The 21,381-nt window shown below is 44.1% G+C and overlaps 1 protein-coding gene across 1 annotated transcript in view; it reads left to right on the top strand.

Annotated features, from left to right (window-relative positions):
* The window catches only part of LOC129704353 (NEDD4 family-interacting protein 1-like), a 72,792-nt gene extending 52,411 nt beyond the window's left edge, over positions 1 to 20,381 (top strand). Inside the window, exons 5-6 of the mRNA XM_055647443.1 lie at positions 6,774 to 6,879; positions 18,981 to 20,381. Of these exons, the coding sequence (XP_055503418.1) occupies positions 6,774 to 6,877 (104 nt within the window). The 3' untranslated portion in view covers positions 6,878 to 6,879; positions 18,981 to 20,381. The remainder of the gene's footprint in view (positions 1 to 6,773; positions 6,880 to 18,980) is intronic.
* Positions 20,382 to 21,381: the final 1,000 nt, after the last annotated feature.

The following is a 21,381-nucleotide window of genomic DNA, read 5'->3' as shown; positions in this document are numbered from 1 at the left end:
GAGTCATGCCATCTACTGGCCCTGATGGGCAATGCTGTCCTGGTCTAGCTGAAAATAAGCCAGTGGCTGCCTCGGCAATGGTCACCTCAATGCAGTAGGGATAGGGACAGGAAATAAACTATTCATTTTTCAGCCAAACCTATGGTTTTGTTCCCCCTATGTTAGTCAAATATCTGCCTGGCCACAGAGTTATTGTGTCCCCAGATCCTTCGAACCCATCAGCACATCCTGGAGAGAGACATTTGAACATAGGTCAGTATCACTGACCTCGCTACAGGCTGTGGCCAGCATTTACAAAGAGGAGCTTTCAGCTCATGTTAAGATGGCAACTATTTTGAATGCAAAACCTTTCCACAGGCCTGTCTTCGTGGATTTGTCATTGATGAAGTGCCTACTATTGATGGTTGTGAATCTCAAGTATTGATATCACTATGGTAACTTCACTATTTTAAATGTGGAATTCTCTGCCACAGAAGGCAGTGGAGGCCAATTCACTGGATGTTTTCAAGAGAGTGTTAGATATAGTTCTTAGGGCTAACAGAATCAAGGGATATGGTGAGAAAGCAGGTACGGCGTACTGATTTTGGATGAGCAGCCAAGATCATATTGAATGGATGATCAGCCATGATCATATTAAATGGCGGTGCTGACTCGATGGGCCGAATGGCCTACTCCTGCACCTATTTTCTATGTTTCGCAAGTTGCCGCTTGCTTATGGTTTGCCAATAGTAATTGTATTATTTGTATGTGCCAATAACGTTCTCAATTCTAAGTGCCCAACTATAACTGCCCCTAGAATTGTATTGTATTGTATTGTATATCTTTATTGTCATTTCCTGAGTACTCACATACCCAGAGGAAACAAAAAAACGTTGCTCAACCAGTGTCCATTCAGTGTGCATTAAAAAATAAATAGAAATAAAAATACATATATCATGAACAAATTAACACTCTACTCTCTACTAAACATCAACAGGCGTTCCGATCGGCAGCGGCACGACAGTGGCTCTGCTGCAGTGTGTCCAGGTTGGTGGTTGGTGCGCGATACTTTGGCAGGGGGCAAAGTCCGTTTAGCAGTCTTATAGCCTGCGGGAAGAAGTTGAGGAGCATCCTGCTGGTTTTGCAGCTAATGCTCCTGTACCTCTTCCCAGATGGCAGGATGGAGAAAATGTCATGCGATGGGTGGTAGGGGTCTTTGATGATGGAGATGGCTCTGCTGATACATCTCTTCCTGTATATGTCCAGCAGGATAGGGAGTGGAGCACCAATAATCCTGCTGGCGGTCTTCACTATCCTGTCTAGTTGGTGCCGTTCGTACGCCTTGCAGCTCCCGAACCAGGAAGTGATGCCGTAGGTTAATGTGCTCTCGATTGTCCCCCTATAAAAAGTCCGTAGGTGTGTAGTGGGGAGACCTGCTTTACGTAGTCTTCGGAGAGGGTGTAGTCGCTGCTGGGCTCTCTTGACCAGTGCTGTGGTGTTGGTCGTGGACGTCAGGTCATCTGACAGGTGGAGTCCTAGGAACTTCACGCTGCTGACCCTTTCCACATCAGCTCCATCGATGTGCAGTCGGTGGGCGGCGCGACTCTGGTCAGCAGCGGCCTCTGCAGTCTGTCCGCGTTTTATTATTTCTCTGTCTGTGTTTTAATGTAGTTTTTGTTATTTTTTGTTGGGTGTGTGTGTGGGGGGGGGTGGGGGTGGGGTGGGAGGGGGGGGGGGGGGGAACTTTTTAAATCTCTCCCTGCACTGGAGACCCGACCTTTTCTCAACGAGGAGCGGCCTCCAACAGGAAGAAGCCGGGGACTCTGGTGCTACAACTCACCGTCGCCGTCGCGGGGCTGGCCGAGTCCGGAGCGGGTGGAGCGGTGGAGGAGCGCTGCTGCTGCTGCTGCGACCTGACTGGAGAGTCGAAGGCTCCAACGGCAGGTCTGTGGATGGCGGCACCGGGAGCCCGCGGGTCCCTGGAGGGAGACCACTTTTCAGGGCTCTCGCAACGGCGACTTCCCCCGCCCGAGTTGCGGGGTTGAAGAGCTCCTGGAGCGGGGCCTAACATCACTGCCCCGCGCGGCTTGGAATGGCCGCGGGACTCTGCGAGCGCACGCCGGGGGCTCTAACACCAAGACCCGGTGTGCGACCTTGCACCACCCGGCGTGGCTTTAATAGCCGCGGGACAATCGCCATCGCCAGCCGGTGGCTTTGACTTTGACTCTGACATGGGGGGGGGGGGAGAGTGCAGTGGAGAGATAAGTTTATTTGGCCTTCCATCACAGCGATGTGATGGATGTTTATGTAAATTATGTTGTGTCTTGGGTCTATGTGTTTGTAATGTATGGCTGCAGAAACGGCATTTCGTTTGGACCTCAAGGGGTCAAAATGACAATTAAATGTATCTTGTATCTTGTATCTTGTATGGTATTGTTTTCCCGCCCTCCTGAAGTCAACTACCATCTCCTTATTTTTTCCACGTTGAGAATGAGGTTGTGGGATTTGCACCATCCTGTGAGCAGCTCCACCTCCATCCTGTACGCTGAATGGCCATGGTGCCAGACCTAACGAGGAAGTAACAAGTGACCGACACCAAAGAGAATAGAATCCATCTGGCCCATTGCCCCCGCACCTGCTCCATACTCGTAGATTTTTGGTTATTAATATTTACCCACAGAGATTGAGTTGCATTATCATTAGGTAGGGACTCATTCAATGGGGCAGATCCCACAAATGTATTCAAATGGCAAATGTGTTCCTGCTGTCCAGACATGGTTTCCTGTGCATTGTTCAGACAAGATATGGTTGTGGCAATTTCACAGGCGAGGTGTCGAATGTGTCTTGCATGTTCCTGTTTGTTCTGTATGCTCTGATGTGCGCATGATGTGCATGTCATTTTCCATTCAATTTTATGCTTGGTTCAGCCACGAAACACAGGATATACACCTGAATATTTAGTTTAGAAGGGTCTCAACCCGAAACATCATCCATTCCTTCTCGCCAGAGATGCTGCCTGTCCTGCTGAGTTACTCCAGCTTTTTGGGTCGATCTTCTTGTTTAGTAATTCAACTTATCATTTTCAGAATATCATTGTTGTTGCAAATTATCATTTAACAATCCACCAGTACATATTGAATTCTATGTTAACCAGATTAAACCGACTCCTGACTACACTTTGAGAAACCATACTAAATGCAGCATTGAAGACACTTGTAATTGGTGCGCTATTTGTATGTTAAGCTACATGTACAACCTTTTACTGAAGTCAGAGTGTTGTATATGAATGCGCAAAATATAAGAAATAAAGTGGACGTGCATGAGACTCAGTTAGAAATTGGCAATTATGATGTTGTGGGAATTACAGAGACATGGCTGCAAGAGGCCAGGGTTGGGAACTGAATATTCAAGGGTTTCCCTCCTATGCAAAACACAGACAGGTGGGCAGAGGGGGTGGAGTAATTCTGTTGGTGTGGAATGAAATTCAGTTCCTTGCAAGGGGTGACATTGAAACAGGAGATGTGGAGTCAGAATGGATAGAACTAAGGAATTGCAAGAGTAAAAAAAGAGTAAAGACTTATCTACAGGCCCCCAAACAGTAGTCTGGATATAGGGTGCAAGATCAATCAAGAGTACACATTGGCATGTTGTAAAGGGAATGCTACAGTTGTTATGGGAGATTTCACCATGCAGGTAGACTGGGAAAATCAGGTTGGTACTGGACCCCAAGAAAGGGAGCCTACCAGGGAGAAGACAATTCTGGATTTAGTGTTGTGCAATGAACTGGATTGGATAGGGAACATGAGGTTAAAGGGGCTGTTCCACTGCGACGACCTAATCCACGAGTTAAGAAGAGCGCCTTCGCCCTTCAACCTCGAGGGCATTCGCCTGGAAAACCTCGAAGTGGATCGGCCGTCCCCGTTGAAACCACGAGCTGGATTGACCGACTGCACACGCTCACACGCACACGCACACGCGCACGCGCACACGCACACGTACATGTACACATATACACACACACAGACACACACACACACAGACACACACACAGACACACACACACACGTACACGCACACGTACTCCCTGGCTCTCCCTGTCTCACACACACACGTACACACACACACACACACATATGCACACACCCCTCCCGGGGGTCACACACATTCACACAGGTACGCGCACCCCTCCCTCCCCACACACACACGCACACACACACACACTCCCTCCCCCACACACCCCCACACCTACACACACACACACACACAGTCACACACGCACAGTCACACAAACAACATTGCAAAGACAGGGGCCAGGGAAAGCGGGGGAGCGCTGTCTGAAATTCATACCCGCCATGAAGAGGAAGGTAAACAGCTGCCAGTGTACGGTAAGTCCTTTAAAGAGGGGGAAGGGGAGAGAGGAGTAGAGAAGGGGGGGAGAACGGAGGAGAAGGAGACACTTTTAAGAAATATAATAAAGTTTAGTGGCCATTTTACCTACCGGTCGGTTTTCCCTGGTCCTGAAAACTCCAACGAGCCAATCAAAATGCCCAGTCAGCGAAGGAGCTTGCCAATGGCTGCCCTCGACTGCCTGTAAGTAAATAGCGATCCTACTCCATTGCATTACGAGTCAAAAAGAACCGTGCCGACAAAAGTTTGCGCAAGGAAAATTTTTCAACATGCTGAAATTTTTCCTCAGCCTAGCTGAGGCCGCGAGTATTCGGGAACTTCCCTCGAGCATGAAGGAGAGTTTCAGTGACCTCATAGGGCCTCGTGTTGACCACGCTGCGAGTTTGAGTCGAGGGCAAACTCATCTAAACCCACAGATTAGGTCGCCGCAGTGGGACAGCCCCTTCAGGAGCAATTAGGGGGTAGTGACCATAATATGATTTTTATTCTACAATTTGAGAGGGAGAAGGGTAAATCGGAGGTGTCAGTACTACAGTTGAACAAAGGGGCTATGGAGCCATGAGGGAGGAGCTGGCCAGTGGACCGGACAGATACCCTAGCAGAGATGGCAGTAGAACAACAATGGCAGGTATTTCTGGGAATAATACAGAAGGTACACGATCGGTTCATTCCAAAGAGGAAGAAAGATTCCAATGGGAGTAAGGGGTGACCGTGGCTGATAAGGAATGTCAGGGACAGTATAAAAATTAAAGACAAGAAGTACAACATAGCAAAGATGAGCGGGAAGCCAGAGGATTGGGTAATGTTTAAAGAGCAACAGACGATAACTAAAAAATTAATACGGGGAGAAAAGATGAGGTACGAAGGTAAGCCAGCCAAGAATATAAGGGAGGGTAGCAAAAGCTTGATTAAGTATGTGAAGAGGGAAAACATTAGTTTAGACCAAAGTTGGACCCTTGAAGATTGAAAAGGATGAATTTATTATGGGGAACACAGAAATGGCAGATGGGTTGAACAGGTATTTTGGATCCGTCTTCACTAGTGAGGACACAATCTTCCTGATGTACTAGTGGCCAGAGGATCTGGGGTGATGGAGGAACTGAAGGAAATCCACATTAGGCAGGAAACGGTGTTGCGTAGACTGATGGGACTGAAGGCTGATAAATCCCCAGGGCCTGGTGGTCTGTATCCCAGGGTACTTAAGGAAGAGGCTCTAGAAATCGTGGATGCATTGGTGATAATTTTCCAATGTTCTATAGATTCAGGATCAGTTCCTGTGGATTGGAGGGTAGCTAATGTTATCCCACTTTTTAAGAAAGACGGGAGAGAGAAAACAGGGAATTATAGACCAGTTAGCCAGACATCGGTGGTGGGGAAGATGCTGGAGTCAATCATTAAAGATGAAATAGCGGCACATTTGGTTAGCAGTAACAGAATCGGTCCGAGTCAGCATGGATTTACGAAGGGGAAATCATGCTTGACAAATTTTCTGGAAAGTTTTGAGGGTGTTACTAGGAAAATGGACAAGGGAGAGCCAATGGATGTAGTGTACCTGGACTTTCAGAAAGAATGCAGTTTAATATGGATAAATGTGAGGTAGCAAAACAGGAAGGCAGATTATTATCTAAATGTTGTCAAGTTGGGAAAAGGGGAAGTACAACGGGGTCTGGGGTCCTTGTTCATCAGTCAATGAAAGTAAGCATGCAGGTGCAACAGTCAGTGAAGAAAGCAAATGGCATGTTAGCCTTCAAAACAAGAGGAGTTGAGTATTGGAGCAAAGAGCTCCTTCTGTAGTTGTACAGGGCCCTAGTGAGACCACACCTGGAGTATTGTGTGCAGTTTTGGTCTCCAAATTTGAGGAAGAACATTCTTGCTATTGAGGGAGTGCAGCGTAGGTTCACAAGGTTAATTCCCAGTGGGACTGTCGTATTCTGAGAGAATGGAGCAGCTGGGCTTGTACACTCTGGAGTTTAGAAGGATGAGAGGGTATCTTATTGAAACATGTAATATTATTAAAGGTTTGGACACGCTAGAGGCAGGGATGTTGAGGGAGTCCAGAACCAGGTGCCAACTCCTCTTGTTATGAAGTTTAGAATAAGGGGTAAGCCATTTAGAACAGAGATGAGGAAACACTTTATCACACAGAGAGTCTGTGGAATTCTCTGCCTCGGAGGATGGTGGAGGCCGGTTCTCTGGATACTTTCAAGAGGGAGCTAGATAGGGCTCTTAAAAATAGCGGAGTCAAGGGGTGTGGGGAGAAGGCAGGAACGGGGTACTGATTGGGGATGATCAGCCATGATCACATTGTATGGGGGTGCTGGCTCGAAGGGCCAAATGACGTACTCCTGCACCTATTGTCTATTGTCTATTCTACTCCTATGTTACAGGGATCTTGCTTTTCACAAGTGGTTTCATCAATTATGCAAAAGCTCGGAAAGTAGCTTCAAGGATCGCCAGTTTGAAAAAGTCCAGGTTCCTTTTCATCTTCTGATGGTAAGAACTGATAGTCACAACTTTCCAAACAATGTGGGTGTATGGATTGTATTTTGTGGGAATGGTAATTATCTGTCAATAAAGTGTGAACATCGGGGACATTGCGAGTAAACGTTGCTTGTCTAAGGCCAACAGTATTATAAAGGACCCCACACATCTCCATCATGGACTGATCACTCTGCTGACCTCGGGCAAAAGGTATCGCAGTATAAGGAGCAGAACGGCCAGGTTTTGCAACAGCTTCTTCCCCGGAGCCATCAGACTCTTGAATTCCATGTATTGTGCCGACACCATTATCTTTTTATCCATTTGATCTTTTTATCCATTTTATCCTATTGTTATTTTATGTTGCACAGTGAGCCAGATGCAATGATATTTCGTTCAGACTTGCATTTATTGGTGTATTTCTGAATGACGATAAGATCTTTGATTGATTGATTGTTGATTCAAACGTTTACTTCTGTACGCTGAAGAATTCTTCTCTTCTCGGGCAAAAAGGAAATCAAACTGAGAGATATCCATACAGCGGACTGAGTGGCAGTGCAGTGCCAATATCTTGCATTGGACACCTTGTGGCACTCTGAATCCTATTGTGCAATATTGCCTTCAGCTATTGGCTTATTACTTCAGTTTTGCGGGCACTGTTGTAAGGCCTTAATAGCTATTGGCACCGTCCTAACCTATGACTTAATATTGGAAACCTGGAGGCTACAGTGCATTGATCTTTCACGACTGCCAAATAATTAGGAAGATAAATGTGTTGATGTATCTAATGTGCAGCTGAAAGATCCTCCGCAGCTTTGAAACTTTAACATAAAACAGACCACTTTAATTGTTAAACTCGTTTGTGTTTTAGTATCATGGTAAGCACAAAGTTTCCCTGAAACTTTCCCCAGATTAATATATTCTTAAATTTGAGATCAATTCATTTTACAGATGTGGACTGATGTTATAGGAAGTCAACATTGCAGATTTATAGAGATCAGACACATTTATTATGGAATATGGAACCAGGAGAGGTGGAAAATAAGTAATCTTAATCATTTTGGGTAATTGTCAAAGTGCCTCCTTTATGATGAGCACATAGGTTCTTTCCCAAGCAGTCTTCCAGGTGATAAATTGAATACAAGATACAGATTGTGTTTTTTAGACTTTCGAGATACAGTGCAAAACAGGGCCTTTGCCTACAGAGTCCACACCGACCGGTGATACACTAACACTATCCTCCATGCTAGGGACATTTTTCAACTTACCAAAGCCAATTAACCTACAAATCTGTACGCCTTTGTACTGTAGGAGGAAGCCAGAGCCCCCAGAGAAAACCCACGCAGTCACAAAGAGAACGTACTAATTCCATACAGACAGCACTCATAGTCAGGATCGAACCTGGGCCGCAGGCTTTGTAAGGCAGCAACTCTACTGCTGCGTCAAGGTGCTGCCCTCTGTTCCATGTTCAAGAATATCTCTACAGTGGCAGCATTTTTATGAAAATAGGATCACTTCTATTCTCTCGTGAGAATAGAGATCAGCAAGAGAAATGGTGGAGAAATGGGAAAGAGAGTTTAATCCTAGCCAGAGCGATGTGTTGCATGTTTGGAGATCGAATGTAATACAATGAATGTAGCTGAACAAGTAACTGAGTTTGAAGAAGGTTCTCGACCCGAAATGTCACCCATTCATTCTCTTCAGGGATGCTGCCTGACCAGCTGAGTTACTCTAGATTGTGTGTCTACTGAAGTAACTAAGAAGGTTGATGAGGGCAAAGCCATGCACATTGTTGACATGGTTCCCCATGGCAGATTACTCTGGAAGGTTAGAACATGTGGAATCTAAGGAGAGTTAGCTGACTGGATAGAGATGTGGCTTCATGGAAGGAAGCAGAGGGGAATGGTGGAATTTTTTTTTCAAACTGGAGCTCTGTGACTCTGGGATCAGTGATGGGCCCATTGCTATTTATGGTTTATATCAATGATTTGGATGAGAATGTACAAGGCAAGATTAGTAAGATTGCAGATGACACGAAAGTGGGTGGCATCGTAGATAGCGAAGATGGTTATCAAAAAATGCAGCAGGATTTTGATCAGGTGGGCTAAGGAATGGTTCATTGAGTTTGACCCAGATATGTGCAAGGTGTTGCATTTTGGGAAGTCAAACCAGGGCAGATTGGGTAGTCAAGAAGGCATTTGGCACACTGGCCTTCATCAGTCAGAGCATTGAGTATAGAAGTTGGGATGTCATGTTACAATTGCACTAGACATTGAGCAGGCCACATCTGGAGTATTGTGTTTAGTTTTGGTCATCCTGTTATGTAAAAGATTTTGCTAAGTTGGCAAGGATGCAGACAAGATTTTCAAGGATGTTGCCAGAACCTGAGACCCTGAGCTATAGGGAGAGGTTGGGCAGGCTGGGACATTATTCCTTGGAGTGCGGGAGGATGATGGGTGATATTATAGAGGTGTATAAGATCCAGAGGAGGATAGGGTAAATGCACAGTCTTTTACCCAGAGAAGGGGAATCAAGAACCATTGTTTAAGTGCGAGGGGAAACTGAATCAGAACATGAGGGGCAATGTTTTCACACAAAGGGTGGTGGGTATATGGAATGAGTTGCCAGAGGAGGTAGTTAAATAAGGTGTACCAACCTCAGGTCCACATCAATCTGTCTATCCTCCTCATGCATTATTAAAGATCCTTGATCCCCCCCGTAACTGTCTGCGCTCCAGAGATAAAGACCTAGGTATTGCTAAAGCAGCAACATTTTAATGACATTTGGACAGGTACATGGATAAGAAGGCAGGTGGAACTAGTGTAGATGTGCCATATTGATCGGTATAGGCAAGTTGGGTTATAGGCCCTAAATCCATGCTGCATGACCCTATGTCTATGTCGGAGTCCATCAGAGAGCATATGTATTTGGAAGTATAATAAATCATATTTTTTAGAGAATCCAATGCTTGGAGTTCACTGTTAAGTCATCTTGTGCTATGTCCACTATGATTATGAAGGTTTCTCATGATTCATTAATCATAAAATAGGCACTTAGCCCAAAATTATATTATTGTGGCTTTGATTATCAAGTTCTTGTACACTCCCGAGTGATGCTTTTAAAGTTTTGGTGCTGTTTGAAGTTTCAATGTGATTAGGTAAAGAATATTTAGCTCTTTAAGCCTCTAATTTGCCAGTTTAGTGAATCAGGAGGTTTACTGGTACAAAATTGGAAGATAGTACTTAAGCAATAGGCATGCCAGTGCCACTTAATGAAGACATTCATTCAATGTGCACTTCTGAACGCATACAATGCTTTGCGGTAAAGTCCTTTTGGGATGCCATCTAAACGATTATGAAATTGAAGGTCTAGACACAAAGTGCTGGAGTAACTCAGCGGGTCAGGCAGCATCTCTGGAGAAAAAGGTGAACCCTTCTTCAGACCTGAAATGTCATCTTTCCTTTGATGCTCCAGTGATGCAGACCCACCCAACCTGACACGCTGAGTTACCTCAAGCGCTTTAAGTCTATCTTCGGTATCAACCAGCATCTGCAGTTCCTTCCTACACATATGAAATTGAAGATTTTGCTCTGTGGGATATCTATTGGGGTGGAAGATTGCAACCTTCACGTGGTCCGTCCTGTGTCAACTAATGCAATCAACTTAGGCTGTGCACAAACGGAAGATCAAATAGAACAAATTGCCCAACAACTTTAGGCTGTGCACACCACACAACAGAAGAAGAAGGATATCTATTAATGCCTTGCAGAATCTGACCAGCGCTCATGTAGTGTTGTGAGGCAGGAAATAGACCAGGAAATAGAAATTAAAACAGCTCGTACGATTAAATCACATTAACAAAAAGACATTTCTGCAATGGCATTTTGAACCTCAAAAAAATACAAGTCTGATTTATTCACAGAAAAACTAAGTTTCCAGCCAACACTCAAAACTTTAAACGTTTGAACCTTTAGCAAAGTATTTGGGACAGAATGAGAATATTTTCACAGTCACCATCAATACAATTCTATGTTCAGTTATTGGGGAGGTGAAATTTAATCATAGCAAATGAATCACCACCAATAAATCATTCCGGTCAACTCTATGCACCATTCATTTGTTAGCTCTGTGTTACAATTTCCAATATTAAGACGTGCTCTTCATTTCAGAAGCATTGAATCAGTCATCACTCAACTTTGGCACTCTTCAGTTATTTAAACCACTGTTGTATTCTAGTGCCCAGTCACTCACTGGTCCTCACTGAATCACACACCACTGGGCCAGCTACTACTGAGTCATAGACCACTTAATATTAACCACTTCATCGGACAATAATGCATCTATTGTGTGTGGTGCATATGAGTCATTTGACTTTAGACTTCCTATTGTGATTGATTTTTAAAAATGTATTATATTGTTTAAATTCAATTGTGCCAACTGAAATGCAAATTTGTGAGCATGCATGGTCGCATTCTGCTCAAAATGAGTGGAGATTATCATTGAGCTATTTAACAACTGGACAACTCGCCACAGTTCTGTCTTTGTTTGGAGTCCATTCGCTTCAGAGGGAAATCAGGAGAGCAAAATGGGGACATGAACTTGCTGTAGGTACAGAGAATCCAGAGAATCTACGTGTATTTGGACAAAAGAGCACTGAGGGAGGGAATAGGGCCCCTTAAAGATCAATAAGGTCATCTACGGTGGAGACACGGTAGATGGGTAAGGTGGTAAATGAACATTTCACATCTGTGTTTCCCAGGGGGGCCACATTATAGACGAGGAGGTGCTGTAGGCCTTAAAATGCATAAAGATCGATAAATCCCCAGGGCCTGATCAAGTATATCCTTGGACGTTGTGGGAAGCTAAGAAAGAAATTGCAGAGCCATTGGCAGAGATATTGATACCCATGGATGAGGTACTAGAAGACTGGAGGGTGGCTAATATTGTGTCTCCATTTAGGTAAAGCTGCAAGGAAAGCCTGGGTACTACAGAGCAGTGAGCCTTACTTACCTCAGTGGTGGGTAGGTTATTGGAAAGGATTCTGAAAGGTGAGGTCTACAAGCCAAGGACTGACTAGGGATAGTCGACAGGGTTTTATGTGAGGGGAATCATGTTGCACATAATTGTTTTTGAAGAGGTGGTGAAGAAGATTGATGAGGGCAGTGTGATGCAAGTTTTCTGCAAGGCCGTTGACTAGGTAATGCGTGGAGGCCCCTATGTAAAGTTAGATTACATGGAATCCACGGTGAGCTGGCCAATTGGATAAAAAATTGGCTTGAAGGTACATAAAACAGAGAGCAGTGATATTTTGTTTTAAGACTGGAAGTCAGCTAGACATGATGTATCACTGGGATCAGCGCTGGGTCCACTGTTTTTGTTTATGTTAGCAATTTGGATGTGTGGTTAGTTTGCAGATGACACTAGACTCGGTGGTATAGTGAACAATGAAGAAGGTTATCTGCTCTACAAAAGGACCTTGGTTTAATAGGACAACATTCAGATTGCTATCTAAATGGTGTCAAGTTGGAAAAAGGGGAAGTACAATGGGATCTGGGGGTCCTTGTACATCAGTCTATGAAAGTAAGCATGCGGGTACAGCAGGCAGTGAAGAAAGCGAATGGCATGTTGGCCTTTATAACAAGAGGATTCGAATATAGGAGCAAAGAGGTCCTTCTGCAGTTGTACAGAGTCCCAGTGGAGTATTGTGCGCAGTTTTGGTCCCCTAATTTGAGGAAGGACATTCTTGCTATTGAGGGAGTGCAGCATAAGTTTACAAGGTTACTTCCCGGGATGACGGGACTGTCATATGCTGAGAGAATGGAGCAGCTGGGCTTGTACACTCTGGAGTTTAGAAGGATGAGAGGCAATCTCATTGAAAGATATAAGATTGTTAAGGGCTTGGACACACTAGAGGCAGGAAACATGTTCCTGATGTTTGGGGAGTCCAGAACCAGGGGCCACAGTTTAAGAATAAGGAGTAGGCCATTTGGAACGGAGACGAGGAAACACTTTTTCTCACAGAGAGTGGTGAGTCTGTGGAATTCTCTGCCTCAGAGGGGGCGGTGGAGGCAGGTTCTCTGGATGCTTTCAAGAGAGAGCTAGATAGGGCTCTTAAAAATAGCGGAGTCAGGGGATATGGGGAGAAGGCAGGTACGGGGTACTGATTGGGGATGATCAGCCATGATCACATTGAATGGCGGTGCTGGCTCGAAGGGCTAAATGGGCTACTCCTGCACCTACTGTCTATTGTCTATTACAGGAGTTGATATGGCGTGTTAGAGCTGTACAAGATATTGGTAAGACCACTTTTGGATTACTGTGCATCTTGCAATAGAAGGGATGTCAGTAAACTGGAAAAATATCAGAAAAGGATTTACAAGAATGATACCAGTATTTAAGTTGTTTTTTTTAGCTTAGTTTAGAGCTTTAAGGAGAGACTGGATGGTCTGGATCTTTACTCCCTGGAGTTTAGCAGGATGACAGCTGACCTTGTAGGGTTTTGAAAAGTCACGTGAAACATAGCTAAGGTGAGTGGGCACAGTTTTGTTTCACTGGGGTTGGGGGGTGAAAAGCTGGAGGGCATAGGTTTAAGGTGAGAGGAAAAGGATTTATATGTGACCTGATGTCCAACGTTTTACAGAGAGGTTGGTGCATACAATAGACAATAGACAATAGGTGCAGTAGTAGGCCATTTAGCCCTTCGAGCCAGCACCGCCATTCAATGTGATCATGGCTGATCATCCCCAATCAGTACCCCGTTCCTGCCTTCTCCCTATATCCCCTGACTCCGCTATTTTTAAGAGCCCTATCTAGCTCTCTCTTGAAAGCATCCAGAGAACCTGCCTCCACCGTCCTCTGAAGCGGAGAATTCCACAGACTCGCCACTCTCTGTGAGAAAAAGTGTTTCCTCGTCTCCGTTCTAAATGGCTTACTCCTTATTCTCAAACTGTGGCCCCTGGTTCTGGACTCCCCCAACATCGGAAACATGTTTCCTGCCTCTAGTGTGTCCAACATTTTACAGAGAGGTGAGTGCGTACAAGGAATGAACTACCATGCAAGGAGTAGAGGTGGGTACATTTACGGCATTTAATCAACATTATAGAGATACATGGATAGGAAAGATTTTGTGGGAAGTGGGACAAGCTCGGCTGAGCATCTCACATTGGTGTGGTTGAATTGAACCAATGTTTTCATGCTGCATAGCTCCATAACTATGATTCATTCATGCACAATTTCCTTTATGAATTAAACTAGTAGGCAAGTCTCCAAGACTGATAAGTCAATGCCTAGTAATCTAGGAAAATGTGAGCATGCTACTCTCAGACAAGGCCAACATTGGTAGCAGTCATGGGTACCACAAAATTGGGGCAGAAATATTCCCATTGCATCGGACAGTATTTAGAGAGCAGATTTTGTTTTGGTAAGCAGAATTATCTACTGTGTTGAAAAGAAGCAATATGATGGCCACAAATAGCAAAATGTGTTGAAAATGTCCTCAACACTGCTTCTGTAACACTAGTACATCCCTTAACCATTAAAAGAACATCAAAAACCTTGTTTGCAAATACTACCACAAGATTCATATCAGCAAAGGGGCAGCAACACCAAGGACATTTCTGTGCATTAATATAAGTTGCTGGAAGTACATTCCCTTTACTTGGAACCAGCGATGAGATGAGGCCTTATTGAATTCCAAAAAGGATAAGTTTCTGACGGCACGATGAACAAGTCCACATTCGATGATTTTCCACTCATTTACATCAATGATTAGAATATCCCATTCATAGTGAACAGGCAACTTCATGGTATGTGCGGTGCCCAGTAATAGCTTTTTGCTGGAAATGGTAGAAGTCGTTCCAATGTTTGAAAAGCAGAGAAATAGCGGGAATCCTGACACTTCAGCATTCTGTGTTGCCATCTGTGGAGGTTTCATTGAATCCCTTGATTCATCAGAATATGTACACAAAATGCTGGAGTAACTCAGCAGGACAGGCAGCATCTCTGGAGAGAAGGAATGGGAGACCCTTCTTAGATTAGATTAGATTAGATTAGATTAGATTCCTTTATTTGTCATTGAAATGTCATTGCCTGCAGTCATACATATAATAATAAACAACAAAACACACAATAAACACAAATTAACATCCACCACAGTGAGTTCACCCGGCACCTCCTCACTGTGACGGAGGTAAAAGTCTTAAAGTCTCTTCCCCTCCTTATTCTCCCTCTGCGCTGAGGCGATCCAGGCCTCCGATGTGGTGACCCCACCGGGCGATGGTAAGTCAGTCCCGCGGCTCACCGAGCTCCGCGAACGGGCCGGTTCAAGCTCCGCGGCCCGGGGTGGTCGAAGCTGCCGAAGATGCCGCCCTCCAGTCCAGCGGACGCAGCCGTTACCGCGGGAGCTCCGTAAAAACAGGTCGCCAACCTGTGACCTGCGAGCTCCCGACGATGTCGTCCACTGGGCCCTTGGCCGAGCCCCGGATTCAGGTCGCCGCCGCCGGAACACTGCCGCCGGAACACCGCCGCCGACACACCGGAGCACCGCCTCAGCCCCAAGTCGGGCCGCCACCACCCGAACGCCGGAAACGCCGCCACAGCTCCGAATTCGGCCAGCCTCGCGTTGGTAAGTCCTGGGTGGTTCTGCTTCCGGAGCCTCGAGGTCGGTCGCAGTTGGAGGCCGCCAGCTCCACCATTAAGCCTCAGCGCAGACGGAGGCAGAGAAGGGGGGATACGACAGAAAGAGTCGCATTCCCCCGAAGGAAGAGACAGAAAACCATGTTTCACCCCCTCCCCCCACCCCCACACATAACACAACCTAATAAACTAAAATTTAACTAAAACAAAACAAAAATAACAACAAAAAAAGTAAAAACAGATGGACTGCAGGCAAGCCGCAGCCACTTCAGACTGAAGAAGGGTCTCGACCTAAAACATCACCCATTCCTTCTCTCCAGAGATGTTGCCTGTTCTGCTGAGTTACTCCAGTATTTTGTGTCTATCTTCAGTGTAAATCAGAACTCCTATGCATTAATATAGTCTTGTGGGTTGAATTGTCCTGGATCAGGTCAAGCTTACTCTGAGCTGTTGGAGTTTAGCTCTATGAAGGTCATGCAGGACATCTGGTTTGACAGTTGTTGTTAGCTGAGTGAATGGTGATGCAGCATTGTGTAAAACCGACCGATGAATTGGGATTTGAAGGCATTCTAAAGACTTTGGGAGAAATCTGCTCGAACTACACAGAATGGATGTGGAAAGGATGTTTCCACTAGTGGGAGAGTCTAGGACCAGAGGACATAGCCTCAGAATTAAAGGACATTCTTTGAGGAAGGAGATGAGGAGAAATGTCTTTAGTCAGAGGGTGGTGAATCTGTGGAACTTTTTTCCACAGAAGGCTGTGAAAGAAAAGTCAGTGGATATTTTTAAGGCAGAGATTGATAGATTCTTGATTAGCGCAGGTGTTAGCGTGTTATGGGGAGAAGGCAGGAGAATAGGGTTAGGAAGGAGAGATAGATCGGCCATTATTGAATGGCGGAGTAGACTTGTTGGGCCGTATGGCCTAATTCTATTCCTGTCCCTTATGGCCTTATCCCAGATCCCTAATCCCAGAGTATCATAAAGGACATTTCCCACCCCGGACACTCCCTGTTTGAACTGTTGCCGTCAGGCAGACGGTACAGATCTACAAGGACAAGGACAAATAGACTAAAAAACAGTTTTTACCCCACTGCTATACAAGCACTAAATGTAGCCGCCAAGGAACGCAGGGGCGATACAGACTAAGGGGATGTGGTACACTGTGAAATCGACAGAAGGATGGAAGGTTGGGTGTTTGTGCGTGCTATTTTCATGATATTTATTTTAGTACTTTATCTTTTAATTTTTTATCTTGTATGTATCGTTAGCTTTTAGAAATGTTTGAATGGTGCACTGACTGGCTGACATTTTTAAATTTCGTTGTACATGGTTCATGTTACAATGACAATAAAGAAACTATTCTATTCTATTCTATTCTATTCTATTCTATTCTTATGATCTTATGACTAAATCAGATGCTAAACTCACAATGTGATTCTCCAGCCTCCTTATTCATTCTATGTATTTTCCTCCCCATCGTCTCCAAATATATTGGTCCTCACATTCCCACTTAGGGATCTGCTTCTTGTGGAATACGCCCTTCCTTCTTGGTCTTTCTCAGCCACTTGCCCACGCCATCCGACAGACCCTCTACTGTAACAGTTCATCATTATCACGGCCCTCCTTTCCACACTCTACACCTCTGGAAATGCAGGAGGACAGCTGACAATATAAGCATTTAATGTCAGGCGCAGGTGATGGATGGCTTACCAAATAATGGCATTTGGGCTCGGCTGGACAAATGACAATCCATGTAAAACGCTTCAAAAATCTGATTCTGCACTGCAGTATTTTGGTTGAACAACAAACTTTCTCTCAGGTTTCGAAGAGCCTTCAAGTCATTGGGAATTCCTTTAAAGAATATAGCTAGTGGGAGACTGTTCTCATTGCAACTGAGTGTTTGCTTTCCCATGTTTGGTTAAAACATAACATTAGCTGGATCGGCATGAGACTCTTTAAGAATGGAAGTGCCTAATCAGCATTGCACAAGGATTAATGTTGTAAAGTGCCCTCTCTGCATGTCAAAGACATACTTTCCATTGCACATACAATTACAGTATCCAATTTGTAGTGTAAATCACACAAACATTTTATCCACACACTCCTACCAATAAATTGGAAATATAGAAACATAGAAACATAGAAAATAGGTGCAGGAAGAGGCCATTCAGCCCTTCAAGACAGCACCGCCATTCATTGTGATCATGGCTGATCGTCCCCTATCAATAACCCATGCCTGCCTTCTCCCCATATCCCTTGACTCCACTACTCCCTAGTGCTCTATCTAACTCTCTCTTAAATCCATCCAGTGACTTGGCCTCCACTGCACTCTGTGGCATGGAATTCCATAAATTCGCAACTCTCTGGGTGAAAAAGTTTTTTCTCACCTCAGTCTTAAATGACCTCCCCTTTATTCTAAGACTGTGGCCTCTGGTTCTGGACGAATAGGCACTTAATGAGGGGGGGGGGGGGGGGGGGCACAAATTTGGACGGTGAAAAAATGTGCGTTCCACTTAGTACTAACAAACGATCAATAATTTTGATCCATAAATTCAGATACTTCTATAATATTACCTGATCACCACTGACTCCTCCACCATGATATCACCCAGCCCAACAGCCCTCACAGGCTGTTAGATTTCAGCCAGCCCAGAGTTCTCAGAAACTACTGAATTTCTCTTGGAAGTTCTCCATTTCTTTTAAGTAAAATTGACACCACCAGTGCCCTTGGCACGCCAACCCTGGTGTTCTTGCCTAAGATTCTGGAGAACAATAACTCTGTTCACCATAGATCAGATGCAGATAACAAAATAAAAATCAAAACTCATTACAATTGAATGCTCAGTTTTTACGTGGAGGATAAACCTATCACTTGCTCTCCGTATTGTCCAGCCCAAGCCAATATCTTTAGCTTAGTTTGGTTTAGTTTAATTTAGACCCAGTAGAGACAGCACCTGTAGTCAGGATGGAACCCAGGTCTCTGGCACCTACCGCTGCGCCACCGTGCTGCCCCTAGAACTGAAGACGAGGAAGCAAACATGAGGGTTAAATGTGGCCTTTATCAAACAAAACACTGTACCTCGGTGACTGCCAATCAACCCCACCCCCCCGGACACTCCTCCCACAGGAAAAACACTATGACTGTATGCATGTAAATAGATTTATTTATTGAAATCATTTTCTATGTCACTCTCCAGGGAGATGCTAACTGCATTTCATTGTCTCTGTACTGTACACTGACAATGACAATTAAAGTTGAATCTGAATCTGAATCTGATCTGAAAATCTAACTAGTATTCCTATCCAAAGCCCAGTTTAATGGTAATCGGTAATGTACTGTTCCGATTAGGCATGAAGGACAAAGAAAATGATGACTTTGGGAACTTGGTGACCAATACCTTTAAATATATATTAAAGCTTCAGAAATTAGACAGATGCACAAGGATGCTAATTTGATGGGGTTTTTTTCCTTTTTATTGCAGATATATGCTGACCTACTTCCTCTCACGTTGGCAAGCTTCACTCTTTGGTGAAAAGAACAACTGCAAGAATCACAGATTTCAGATGATGAATGAATAAGTTGCAAAGTTATTTCGATTTGATGGACGTGGCCTTCCAAGCCACTTGAAAAACTTCTGTTGGGTACACTGTGCTTTCTGATTGTGCTCCTTTTCAATGTTTTGACAGAAACCATGTAATCTTCAAATACATCGCTTTTAGCTTCAGTAAAATGTAATTTAGTTTAGAGATACAGTGCGGAAACAGGCCATTTCCGGCCCATCGCCGACCAGCGATCCCCGCACATTAACACTATCCTACACCCACTAGGGACAATTCTTTTCTACATTGACCAAGCCATGTAACCTACAAACCGAAGATCTCGGAGAAAACCCACGCAGATCACGGGGAGAACGTACAAACCCCGTATAGACAGCACCCGTAGTCAGGATCGAACCCCAGTCTCCGGCACTGCAAGCGCTGTAAGGCAGCAACTCCAACACTGTGCCGCCATTGAAACTATATTGGTCATTTGATTGTTCAAGAAGGAACTGCAGATGCTGCTAAGAAGTGTTTCAAAATTGCTTAATGATCTTTCATCAGGAGAGGGCACTGTTGCTTCTTGAAAGGCTAAATAATCTGAGACCAAAACCAACAGGTTTTATATATATATATGCAAAATAAGAAACTGCATATGCTGGTTTAAACCGAAGATAGATACAAAATGCTGGAGTAACTCAGCGGGACAGGCAGCATCTCTGGAGAGAAGGTATGGGTGACGTTTTGGGTCGAGACCCTTCTTCAGACTGGATTTATATGCTGCAAGTTTGAATATAGACCGGTCACTTGTGAAATAGCATTCATTTTCCAGATGCTTACCGCTGCACAGAAATGTATAACAAACTTTAAATTAAACATTTGCAGTCAGACTTTAGAATTGTCTAGATTATTATTTTACAGTTATTATGTAATAATGACATAAACAGTTGGCTATTATGACTGTGGATAGAAATCTCTGCAAACAACTGGATAATGCCTGAGTATGTTTCACTTGATAGTACAGAGGTTTACATGGTGAATATTTGGCAGTATCACAAGTATCCCATATTAATGCCTCTTGCGTGTGATCCAGTCTGTGTTGTTGTGGCACAACATGGCTGTAACGATATGCAGGTCTTTACATCTAATAGTTGCATTCCTCAATTAGGGAAGAAGAAATTAAACAATGACCCACTCCTGATCCATGCCTTGAAATCCCCGTTGAAAATGTACATCTGCAGAGTTTAGGTCGAGTTTAGGTCTCTAGAATTTAGGAGATTGAGGGGGGATCTTATAGAAACTTACAAAATTCTTAAGGAGTTGGACAGGCTAGATGCAGGAAGATTGTTCCCCGATGACTTGAGGAATGATTTTTCAGGACAGAATTTAATGATTTCTTAAGGATAAAGGGGAAATCCTTTAAAAAAAAAGTAGATGAGAAGAACATTTTGTTCAAACAAACAAGAGTGGTGAAACTCTGGACATATCTATTTAGCAGAGGTAGTTGAGGCAATAGTTTTTGGCTATATATTTAAGAGGGAGTTAGATGCAGGCCCAGAAAGTGGCTAAGGGGATCAGGGGGTATAGACAGAAGGCAGGTACGGGATACTGAGTTGGATGTCAGCCAGCAACATATTGAATGGTGCCAGGCTCGAAGGGCCCAATGGCCTGGTCCTACCTCTTCAGATCATTCTATTATTGCTATGAACCAGCTATAATGTCCCACACAGCCCAGTGGCTTCGAAGCTCTGATACTCATTAGACTAGCATGGAAACAATATCTTTGGGTGCCTGACCAGAAGACTTGAGGAATGATTTTTCAGCAAGAATTTAATGATTTCAGAAGAGAAGAATAATAAAGTGCAAAAAAAAGTATATACTTTCACATTCTTGTTCCTCAAACAAACAAAAAAACCACACATATCATATTTAGCAGATGTAATTAGAACCCATTATAGCTTTTGATTTATACTTTAGAGATACAGTGCAGAAACAGAAAGGACATACAAACTCTGTATAGACAGCATCCATTGTCAGGAATAAACCCGGGTCTCTGGTGCTGTAAGGCAGCAACTCTACCATGGTGCCACTGTGCCGCCCAAAATGTTATGGTTATTTATCTTCAGATCATTAATATTGTGGTGAAATGAATTGGAAGCAATGACTATCAAAATGAAATTGAAGTTTTTAATCTTATGTAGAGAGGAATCTCAATGCTACTGAAGGAGTGACTTTACTCTGACTTGTTCAGGACAATTGTGCCTTGAAATTATGGAATAAAAAGATGTTGAGTAGACTATGTACATCCAAGAGTTATATGTGTAAGTTTAGTCCATTTAGAGCAGT

Source organism: Leucoraja erinacea, chromosome 1, assembly GCF_028641065.1.
Source record: "Leucoraja erinacea ecotype New England chromosome 1, Leri_hhj_1, whole genome shotgun sequence".
In the NCBI taxonomy this organism is placed as follows: domain Eukaryota; kingdom Metazoa; phylum Chordata; class Chondrichthyes; order Rajiformes; family Rajidae; genus Leucoraja; species Leucoraja erinaceus.
The sequence above is the reverse complement of the archived record's forward strand: the minus strand, read 5'-3'. Positions and strand labels throughout refer to the sequence as shown.